Source organism: Chenopodium quinoa, unplaced genomic scaffold, assembly GCF_001683475.1.
Source record: "Chenopodium quinoa cultivar QQ74 unplaced genomic scaffold, ASM168347v1, whole genome shotgun sequence".
NCBI lineage: Eukaryota > Viridiplantae > Streptophyta > Magnoliopsida > Caryophyllales > Amaranthaceae > Chenopodium > Chenopodium quinoa.
The window spans coordinates 28678-40027 of record NW_018742213.1 but is presented as its reverse complement, the minus strand read 5'-3'; the positions used below and the strand labels follow the sequence as shown (position 1 = coordinate 40027).

At 35.2% G+C, this 11350-nt stretch overlaps 1 protein-coding gene across 2 annotated transcripts; it reads left to right on the top strand.

The window, feature by feature from the left end:
• The first annotated feature begins 2305 nt into the window (after positions 1–2305).
• On the top strand, positions 2306–9782 carry LOC110734004 (putative methyltransferase C9orf114). Of its 2 annotated transcripts, XM_021914061.1 has the most exons (11): positions 2306–2619; positions 2693–2740; positions 2822–2992; positions 3084–3150; positions 3923–3987; positions 7786–7864; positions 8216–8334; positions 8434–8513; positions 8833–8902; positions 9169–9246; positions 9362–9782. In XM_021914061.1, the coding sequence occupies exons 1-11, from the start codon at positions 2368–2370 to the stop codon at positions 9425–9427; spliced, it is 1095 nt and encodes a 364-aa protein (XP_021769753.1). In that variant the 5' UTR covers positions 2306–2367; the 3' UTR covers positions 9428–9782. The 2 variants fall into 2 exon arrangements, with proteins under 2 accessions (XP_021769753.1, XP_021769761.1); XM_021914069.1 differs by lacking the exon at positions 2822–2992.
• Positions 9783–11350: the final 1568 nt, after the last annotated feature.

The following is an 11350-nucleotide window of genomic DNA, read 5'->3' as shown; positions in this document are numbered from 1 at the left end:
GGAACACCCATTGCTGTTGATCATCTTCTTCCTTCACCACTTAGTGCCTTGCATTTCAATCCCAAAGTATCAACCTCATTTAGTAAGCATCTCCTTTGGGCAATGAGTACATCCACCTAAACTTTCAGTGTGTTGACTTCACCCTTCATCAACTTTTTGTCAAGCACAAGTTGGTTAATCACATCTTTCTACCACTTAGTCCCATCACTGTCAAACCATTCAAAACACTTACAACCCCTAGTTTCAGTGTTAGGATCATAAAATTTGCAAGCCTTGAATTTCCTGCCTGGGTTCTCCCTGGTCCAAGATGTCAACTTTGCAGAAGGTAAGCCACAGTTGCATTTCTTCTGGTTTGAAGGAGATGTGTTATTCCAAGACATCATGAAACCTGAAACTAGCAAACGTGTTACATAAAGAAACAATACCAACAAACAACCAATTACAAACTAATTACTTAGTCACACCTATTCACTGTGGTGGTTGGCCACCAAAATGGGGATAACCATGGGGTGGCCAAGTCCCATTTTGCTTCATCCTGTACTCAAGGATACAGTCAGCCAAGAAACCTGGGTCATCTGTGCTTCTAACATGTATAGTGTATATGTCCTGATTAGGTAACCTCCTAATCATCTTGAACACATCTCCATCATCTTCTAAAATCCTATACTTTCCTTTATAAATATACTGAAATATGGGGTACAGGAGGTCAATTGATCCTTCTATTGGATCATCCATATCACGAAGTTGATCTTCAAATTCTATTGTTGTATTTTGTAAGTTACTTTTGCCAATCTCATATTCAAGGTCAATAACAACACTCAAGTACTTAAATCTCAAAACCACCTTATTCTCTTTCAATTCTGCCACAACAAGTAAACATACAAGCTTACAACATGTTCAAATCCATCCTAACACTACTTAAGTAAACTAATTGCAAATACAATTTCACCACAATAAGAAGCAAATAATTGATAGCAAAATGATAAATTGGGTGAAGAACAAGGACCCTAATTAACTATTGACCCAATTTTCCCCAATTACAATAAGATAAGAACCCTAACTTGCGAAGTATAAGAACCCTAATTTGCAAAGAATAAAAACCCTAATTAACTAATAAACCAGTTTTCCCCAATTTAAGTACAATAAGAACCCTAAATTTAAAGAGTAATTAAATTTTCCTGATGCGAATTCACCTCCTTGCTTTGTTGAGGATGCGTATACAATCACAAAGTGGCTGAATTTGTGGAATTTGGGGAGAATTTGCAGTAGAAATCATAAATTAGGGTAGGGGATATGTTTTATAGGAAAAAATCGGGGGGGGGGGGATTTCAATTTGGAAGCAAGAACTAGCCGTTAGGAGGGCCCCACACATCAAAATTCAACCGGAATTTTAAAAAAGGTGGTAATATGCGTAATTAATTAAATTAATGGGTGGTATTTTAAAATAAAATTTTTAATGGGTGGTTATTTACAAAATGAATATATTTTTGGGTGGTAATTTAAAAAATTTCCTTTTTTTTTTATAAAATAGTAAAAAAAGTATATAATTTTTTTTTTCAAAAAATATATAGATGTGAGTATGAGGTGGAGATGGGACATGCATGATATGCGGCGAGTGGGGCGGGTACAACCTAAAATCCACACCCATCCCATCACCCTGATAATGAGTATAATTTTTATTGAATTTTGTGTAGATCTACCTTAAAGATAGGGTCATTTGTGAACAACTACCCATTTTTTTTATTTGTTTAGAACTACCCACAAGTTTGAAAACGTTTGGGTAGCACTACCCATGAATAATTTTCGTCCAATTAAGACGTTATCGGAGCCCACTTTTTTCACTTTTGCCACCCAATTAACTCTCTAAATTTGTTTAAAGGTTTTAATTCACCTTAATTTACCTAATTAGGGTTTTAATTAGAATTCATTTTAGGGTTCATGAGTTTAAAATTATTTGGGGATTTTGATTTCTAAGGTTTGGGGGTTTAATTGAATTGGGTTTTTGCTTATTTTAGCATTAATTGGCCATTGTAATTGATAAAAGTGAAAAAATTGGGACAATATAACATTTTAATTGGACGGAAAACGTTAGTAGGTAGTGCTATCCAAACGTTTCCAAAATTGCGGGTAGTTCTAAACAAATAAAAAAAATGGATAGTTGTTCACAAATGACTCTATGTTTAGGGTAGTATTACACAAAATTTCCTAATTTTTATCCCTATTGCCATCCCAGTAGGGGGAGGGATGGGGCGGGTCTCCTATTTAACCCGCCCAACGGACCTCTTTACTTAAGTCTTGAGTTATTTCAAAAACCCAAAACCCCTGCTCAACTGCAATATATTTTCTACATTCTTAGGTAAAGAGAAAATGGGGAAGAAAAAGGAAAAATTCCATCCCCAAGATGAAGCTGAACAACAACAAGAAGAGAACCCCTTTAATGGTACCTCCAAGCTCATCAATGGCGACGTCGAACCTGAAGAAGAACCAAAGAGGAAGAAGAAGAAAAGGAAGAAAGACAGCCACCAAAATACCCATCAACAAAAAACCATCCCCACTGTTAGCATCGCCATTCCTAGTACAATCATTGGAAACGCTCAATCTCACGAACTCGCCACTCGGGTATTCCCCTTTCTCTCTATAATTCTTTTTGTATCACTGTAATTTTTCTCTGATTTTTTTGGGTATTTTTCAGCTTGCCGGACAAATTGCTCGAGCCGCCACGATTTATCGAATTGATGAGGTTTGAATCATCCTGTATTTTTCGAGCTTTTTATGAGTTAATTGAGAATGTTAGGTGTTTAATTGTATTTTGTATGAATAGATTGTGGTATTTGATAATAATGGAAGTTCAATGGATGATCCTACTACTGTGGGAACTTCAGAAGGGGATAAAAGTAATGCAGCGTTTTTTATTAGAATTTTACGCTACCTCGAAACGCCACAGTATCTTAGAAAGACTCTTTTTACAAGACATAGTTGCTTAAGATTTGTGGTAAGAGTTGTTTTTGTTGATTGTCATTGCATAGTTTGCACCTGCATTTGTTGTTGAAGTAGCTTTGACTAAATGAAATGGTCTTGGTTAGGGCTTGTTACCACCACTTGATGCGCCGCATCATCTTCGCAAGCACGAATGGGCTTCCTACAGAGAAGGTAATGGGATTGCCTTTGATGTAATCTTGTAATTTGAAAAGTTTTAATTGAGATGGGTCTTTTGCATGGATTTCTGGATTTTTCTATTTTGGAGAATATGTGCTTGTTGTTTAACTTAGTAGAATGGATGTTGGAAACGTTTAACTTGCATAAATGCTTTTGATCTTGAATTTCATGTGAATTTTTTGTGTTGGTTTTGCCGTTTCTATATGGTTGTTAGCTGTTTGACATGGGCTTGGCATTCTTTGTCATACTTACAGTGTAATTCTGAGAAGGGTTTACATTTGAGTAGGGTGATAATTGCAAATAAATAGTTTAAAAGGGGTAGTTAGGAGTGTAACCAAGACAATCATGTTAATGTATGTTGCATTGGGTAGTAAGAAGGCATTATATTCCTATATGTTCAACTATAGGAGTCATGGAGAGAGGTACACATAATCAGCAAAAAAGTGATGAAGATAATATTGCTGCTTTTGGGATTCATAAAATTGGACATTTGAAGACGTGATTCTAAATCTCTTTTTTAGATATATTGAGTAAAGTTTGACATCTTTCATGATTGTTTGCTTTGATTTAACGATCAAATTGCAGCGACAAGAATATGTATTAGGCATGTCTATGCCTCTGGGAGTTGTCTGTGTGTGTGGGAATTTTTTTTTTTTGGTGGTGTGGTGGGGGGGGGGGGGGGCATGCATGCCTGCGTTCATATATGTGCTCTTTAATTTATGATTCCTGATATATAATTCTATTTCATATTTGGTAACTATGACAGGTGTGACTTTGGAAGAAAAAGCTCCAAACTCTGTTGGTACATTGGTAGATGTGGGTCTTGATGAGGTATGCTCTATGTTCAATGTAGTTAGATAAGGAAATTTGGTTTAAAAAGATTTTCATAGATGTCTTGTTTCTTGACTATGCATTCATGTTTTTTTCTCCAGGCTTCATAATTTTGCGATTTTTCATTGGCCTTTTGTTCCTTACTGCCTTTTCTCTCTCTGTACACCATAGTAATACATCTTGTTGCTCATTAAGAGTAATCAAACCATAGACTTGACGCTCTTAGCTGTGAAATCTTCATTGATGGATGTGATGCCCCTCTTTCCCCTATTTACTCTTTAGCAATCACTTTTTTTCTACTAGAAGTGTAATAGACATCTTAACTTTAAAACTTAGGTTTTAACCAATTTTGTGAAGAATATATTTGAAATAGTGTCTAAGACCTTCATGGAGCAGTTATTATATCTTGCATCTAGATCACGATGTCATTGTGATCCTGGATGAACAGATAGTTCAATATAATGAACATATACTTCATGACCATTTCTTTAACTTTCATAATTTCAAATTGTATGCTTAATTTCATTGCTGAAGTAATAACAAAAGTGTTTGTTATCTCGGAACTATGTGTTCATAATAGATGACCCCAATGTTCATTATTTGAACTACACAAATTACATGCTCATAATTTTGTGAACTATTTTTTCATTCGAAACCACACAGCGTGTTGTGGTCCTTGGTGCAAGATAAAATTTTATTCATGGGTACCAAGTTGCTAAGGATGGTTACCTCTATGGTGCTTTGATGCTCGTTAAGCCCTGGTTGCCTCTTATCCTGCTTCCTTTTTAAAGTTCCAAAATAAAGAAAAAGACAAAAAAAAAGGAATTTAGTATTCTTTGTATGTATGTGTGTACACAATGCAATGGAAAGTTTTGTGATTTAACTGCTTATTTAGTTAAATGAGATTCTCAATGATTATTTCTCTCCGCAACAAATTGTGCCTTGCCAGGTTTCACTGTTCTTCTATTGCCTAGGTTCTTGGTTCCTTGTTGTTTTGATGTGCTTCATGCATCTTAAAACCCGTATCCATCTTCAATCTTTGTTCATAAAACTAGGATTGTGTTACGAGAGAGATGGATGTTTTAGCACCTTACATGCAACTTTAGGCTTTTAATTTTATTTTGTCATTACAGATGTTTCTAGGATCAGTTAAGGGGTCTTGATGGTGAAAGCAAAGTGCAACAAAGACAAAAATGTCTTTGGAGGTTGTGAATTAGTTGCAGGAAGTGAAATTTTCAAAGTAATGGGTGTGTGTAACTTTGCATTCTCCATGTGAATTTGATTTTTACACAGGTCCCTTTTATTTGCATGTTGCTACATGTGCTTTGTGCTGCAGGTCTGCTGTTGTACATATGATGTTTTACATATAGTTAAGGGGCCTGGAAGAGTGGGAAAATAAAATTATATTTCTAAAAACCGTAAAACAATCTGAGTACAAAGCAGGCTATTGGAGTATATATAAGGCAAAGTTAAAGGAAGTTAATACTAAGCTTCTAAGGTGAACCCTTAGGAACATGCATTTGAATATCAGGCCAATTGTCATCCAAACAAACTTTTTAAGGGCCACTGAACAACCTTCCATTTAATAGTGGCTTCTATGTCTCTGAAAGAATTAAATAGCTCCAACATCTCAGAGTTTTTTCAGTACATTGCGCTAGACCGCAGTGAGTCACATTTTCAAAAAATAAAAATAAAAATAAAAAGAAGAGAGGACAATGAGTTTTGCTTCATAATTTTTGTTAGCATGAATGCATGATGTTGGCTTACTTACTCCTGACACAACATTTATAGTCTACTTAATTCCAAGATTAATGTTTTTCAAAGATTGTGGACACTTCTGGGGCGTTTGGCATGTGGGAATGGAAATTGGTTATTGGGAATCGATGGAGGTGAGTAAAAATCTTATGTTTGGTTGTTGGTTGTTGCTAGGAATACATTGATGTTTCATAAGAAATTTACATCATTACCCTCACTAATTATCTTTCCCCTTCCTCCTCCTTTTGTCATTGATGACATTTTTGTCATTTTCCAACCGTCTAAATTCCCTTACCAATTACCAGCACCCCCAGGTAATAGAAATGTGGTAAGGGGGGAATTTATTTACCATTTCCTTAAAACAAACAAAGAAAGTTGTAATGTTGGGATATGATTCACCTTCCCTCCCCTTTAATCCCACATAACAAATTGCCGCTGTAGGTAGCAATCGTAGGATAGCCATTGCAATGTAAGATGCAAAACAATGGTGCAAATTCAGTATTGAATGAGAGGACAATACTGTACTGAGGCCTTGTACCACCACAAATCTCAACCAACGTTACAAGGTTCGCGGTACGGAGCCACGAATCGCGATCTGATTCGTGTGAACCGTAACGCGTAACAAACACGACCTGGGTCGCTGGTGGTCGCGAACCAGAACGCTGAAGGTGGCGACTCCTAGTTGTGGCTGAGCAAACACGGTTGTTCTTCCTCTGCAACCTTTAATGGCTTGTTTCCCGACATTTTCAATGCAGTTTTCTCTCTCTTTCTTCTTTCACGTGTATTTACTTATTTAATTTCTGAAGTTTTTGACTTTTTTCTCCCTCCTCTCTTCTGATTTACCTAGCAGTAACATTTTTTTTTATATGTGCACACTAAGGGTGGCGGCTAGGGTTTTGTTTTAATTGGTAAAAAGCTTAAAAGGCCTTAAACCTATATTTGTCTATCAACAACTTGGGCTTTTTTTAAATAAACAACTTGGGTTTTTATTTTATTTACTTTTTTTAGCAATCCACTCACCTAGATATAAAAATCTATCAATAAAAATCACCTATATAATTTATTTATTAATTTACTTATTTCGTACCCAATTGTACCGGATTCACCAAGGGTAGCGTTCTGCGTATTCGTTTCCGTACCACGTTTCGAATCGAATCCCGTCCCATGTAACGTTGATCTCAACTGCATCAGTTCTAAAATTTTGATGGATGAATTTTTTCAACGTCTATCTATCATAGAGATAAATTTATGTGAAATCTCAAAATTTTATTGACTTGCATACCATTTACACACTGCAAAAGTGCAAATTAGGTGAATTGGAACTTTAACCTTCACTTTGCAAAACCAATTCTTTTTTGTTATCATTCAGCTTAATTACACATAATAAGGAAAGAACAAAAAAAAAGTGAATGGTAGGTGATATCCTGGGAAATAGAATTGCCTCCCTAGAAACAAGCCTGGACAGCAGAAAGGAAAACCATATTTAGCTTGTTCATTCTTATGCATATGTTTGAATCTAAGTTTCACCATCTAACTGCCAATTTGAATGCAATTGTGGGTTTATTATGGTAGTCAGAGGCTATTTAGTTTTTGTCTGAAGAATTCATGCCTCGATATGGGATCTCGATCATGACCTATTGTATATGTCTTCATTTCACAGCTCTTTAGATGATGCATTATGTGCATAAGAGTTGGTGGTGTACTAATATTCAATTGACTTGAATACTCATACGTTTTCAGTAAGATCTTGACATAAGCTGAGAATTGAGACTACATGTGATGCAAGATCTTGACATATACTCTGTGGTCTGACCTCTTTTGTACTGGGAATGACTATTTTACTAATTAAGGCTGCATTCATTTTTTTACCTCTTTAGAATCCCCATCTGTATCTCTGATGTATGGGCGCTTAACTGTTGAAGATATAAGATTAAAAATATATATATGTATCTCAATGATGCATCTCAATATGAGCAATAAGATCTCAATTTTCAAAGTGCATGCCTTTGTTCTGCTTCTAATTTAATTCTGTTTTTGATGCAGAATATTGTCATTGATAAAGTTCTTGGACCTGGAATAAGAGTCACTGTTGCCATGGGGAATGACCGTAATTTGAATACTGGTATTAATTCATTGTGTAGTCTTTCGTTCATTGTACCTAGTATTGCTGAATCTTTATATTTTATTGTGTTGCCTTTGGTTTTTGATATCTGTATTCTATAATAGCTTTCTGTCACCATGCAATTTAATTACCTTAGTCATCTTTGAATTAGATGATTTTTTCCTTGATAATAATTAGGAAATTAGTCAGATCACTAGGTGGATTATGCTTTTAGAGTCGTCTGCTCATGTAGATTGTTCTTAATTGAGAAAAGTTCTATGCTTATGTGATCTGAAAATAGATTCATTGGTCCTGTTTGCAGACTTTTCTATGTATTGCTTCTAAGATTATGATACCATGTGGTCTTTGAAGGGACATTACACCAGGTTGTCCAATCTACTACTCCTAGAGAAGAAGAGGGCATGTACTGGGGATATAAAGTGCGATATGCTCCAAATCTAAGCTCTGTTATTGAAAACTGCTCATTTGAGGTACTGCTAGTTATGTTTGTTCGAAGAGTTGTGGTCTTGTGGAAGTTTATCAGGTGTTTTGTTTCATCATAATCGTTTGCGCTCTATCTTTGCGTGTAGGGTGGTTATGACTATGTGATTGGAACTTCAGAGCATGGCCAAGTTGTCAAGTCATCTGAGCTTTGTATACCTGAGTTTAGGTGTGTTTCTTTTTTCAATTTTTAATCTTTCATTTGTTTTAGAGTTGGCAGAGGTTTTAAAGAACTTCTACTTGCAATCAATAGGATGAAAGGCAATGGCTACTTCATCTTTTATTTGGTACCCTTATAATTGGTTTCTTTTTATCATGCAATGTGAAACAAACTGATAGTAAGAGTGGTACTTGTATCCTTCTTTTCGATTCAGCATGTGGATCAATGATTATTAACTGGCTTTTCTTGTTTTCAACAATCGCAGCTATTTATTTGTCTTGGTCATTTGTAAGATTATGCAAATCTCATTGCTCTGTTTCATATTCAGGCACCTTTTGATCACATTTGGTGGCCTTGCTGGTTTGGAAGAATGCATTGACAAGGACAAGAAATTAAAGGTAAGGTCTATATGATAATTACTTGTGTATTGGGATATATATCTTTCATCGATCAGCTCTGCTTGTTAGCTTGGTTTGACCATTTCTACTTGATTGCAAGCATTAAGATCAGCATGTGGGTTTCCATCAAAAAACGATTTTTTTAAAAAATAAATAAATAAATAATTAGAGCTTGGGTTTACACTCGTATCTTTCATTGAGCCTTGCTTCTTTGCACGCAAGAGTTCATATCTCATTTCTAGTAATGATATTCACCATTTTAACAGGGAAAAGATGCAAAAGAGGTCTTCCATTCATATCTGAATTTATGCCCCCATCAAGGAAGCCGTACAATTAGATCAGAGGTAAAAAATATTTATATCTTCACTTCTTGCTCAAAGCCTCAAAGGTGGAAAGAGTGACAACAATATCAATGTAGTTATTCATTCTTTATCTGAAGCTGTAACTTTTGGAAAACAGGAAGCAGTATTTATAGCACTTCAGTATTTTCAAGAACCAATTGACCGGGCGTTGCAGAAAAGCTAAGGTCTCAAGTGAGCTTTGTATTGAACTTTGCTTGTTTCCAGTCTTTTGCAGAAGAAGCTGGGGAGCCAGGCTGAAACACTTGACACATTGCGGCTTGTTATGGGTTAAAGTAGGAAAACAACTTGATGATCTGACGGTTATTTTTTGTATATTTATCAATATCAGGTTTTTCTTATTTCCTATATTTGAGTTATACTTTGAGATAACACTTGTAACAATGTATTGTATTATTTAGGTGGACATCGTTTACAGTCAGTTTAATAGATCTTAAGGTTTCAACTTAATGCAGTGTTGCAGGCTTGCAGCTACCTTCTTACATACTTCGTATTTTGCAGTATGATATCCTTTGAATCCCTGCTATAGTCTATGGCATTTGAAGTGGTATTTCTTATTAAAGTTTTGAGCTTGCATCCTTTAGGCAAAATCAGTTAATTCCCAAGTGTTATTACTAAGGATCGAAGTTCTTCATCAACTTTTTTCCAAAAACCTGCATTAACAAATCTTGTTGCCTTGTCGCAAGTCTTAGGGTCATCTTCCAACACATTAAGTACAATCAATTAAAGGTGGTTCAATTAAAAAAAAAACATTAACACAATTAGGCAGAACTATTTTCCTTTTGCCCTTTTCTTGGTTGATCGTAATTGTGGCTTTGTGGTGCCAAAGGAGGGTTTTTTTTTTTTTTTTTTTTTTTTTTTTTTTTTTTTTTTTTTGCAAAACTAGAGATAGAACATTGTTATTACAAATAGACAGGGGTGGGACTTCGGTCTGGAAGTTCGGTTTGAGTCGGTTTCGGTTTGGAGCGGTTCGGATTGAAACGGTTTAGTTTAGCTGGCGGGTCGGTTTGGTTCGGTTTGGGTTAGTCACGGCTCGGTTTGGTTTCGGTTTATTTCTTTGCGGTTTAAATTCGGTTTGGGTCATAAGCGGGTCGGTTTATAAACGATTCGGATTATGTCGGTTCGGTTTGATACGGGTTGGTTTAAGGGGCGGGTTTACCCGGGTCAATGTCAGTTCGGTTTACAAACGGTTTGGATCAAGCCGGTTTGGTTTGAAATGGGTCGGTTTAGGGGCGGATTTACCCGGGTCAATATCGGTTCGGTTTATAAACGGTGCGAATCATGTCGGTTCAGTTTGAAATGGGCCGGTTTAGTAGAGGGTTTACACAGTTCAATTGGTTCGGTTTATGAACGGTTTGGATCATGTCGGTTCGGTTTATAAGCGGTTTGGGTCATGAATTGAATTCATGATTGTTTTAAAGATCGCGTCATGACCATGATTTAATGAGTTGATACTTATAATACGATAAATCGATAATTAAGAATGTACAAATATTCAATTAGATTGATCAACAAGTGTTTTAAACTTTTAAGTTTTAATAATCAGATATGTAAATATGTTTATCCATTGTAGATTTGTAGTACATACCAATAATTCAATGAGGCAATGATACTTATGATAGTATGATAATGATACCAACCATACATTCGTACGTTATGATATACATAATAATTAATCTATAATTACATATACATTAACAATATCGTATTGAATCAATTTTCATTTCCAAACATTGCATTTCTTATAAATTTTAACTTACACGAGATTAAATGGATTCGTTGTTTAGTTTGTTACTATTTAGATTACTAACTCAAACAACTTAATAAGTTAAATGGACGAAATCACGAAATCATGACCATGATTTAATGAGTTGATACTTATAATACGATAAATCGATAATTAAGAATATACAAGTATTCAATTAGATTGATCAACAAGTGTTTTAAACTTTTAAGTTTTAATGATCAGATATGTAAATAACTAAATATGTTTATCGATTATAGTACATACCAATAATTCAATGAGGCAATGATACTTATGATAGTATGATAATGATACCAACCGTACATTCGTACGATATGATATACA

Coding starts and splice junctions, on each gene's coding strand:
- LOC110734004 (XM_021914061.1), top strand. CDS start 2,368: ATGGGGAAGAAAAAGGAAAAATTCCATCCCCAAGATGAAGCTGAACAA. Junction 7,865..8,215: donor TGACCGTAATTTGAATACTG/GTATTAATTCAT, acceptor TGGTCTTTGAAG/GGACATTACACCAGGTTGTC. Junction 8,903..9,168: donor ACAAGGACAAGAAATTAAAG/GTAAGGTCTATA, acceptor CCATTTTAACAG/GGAAAAGATGCAAAAGAGGT.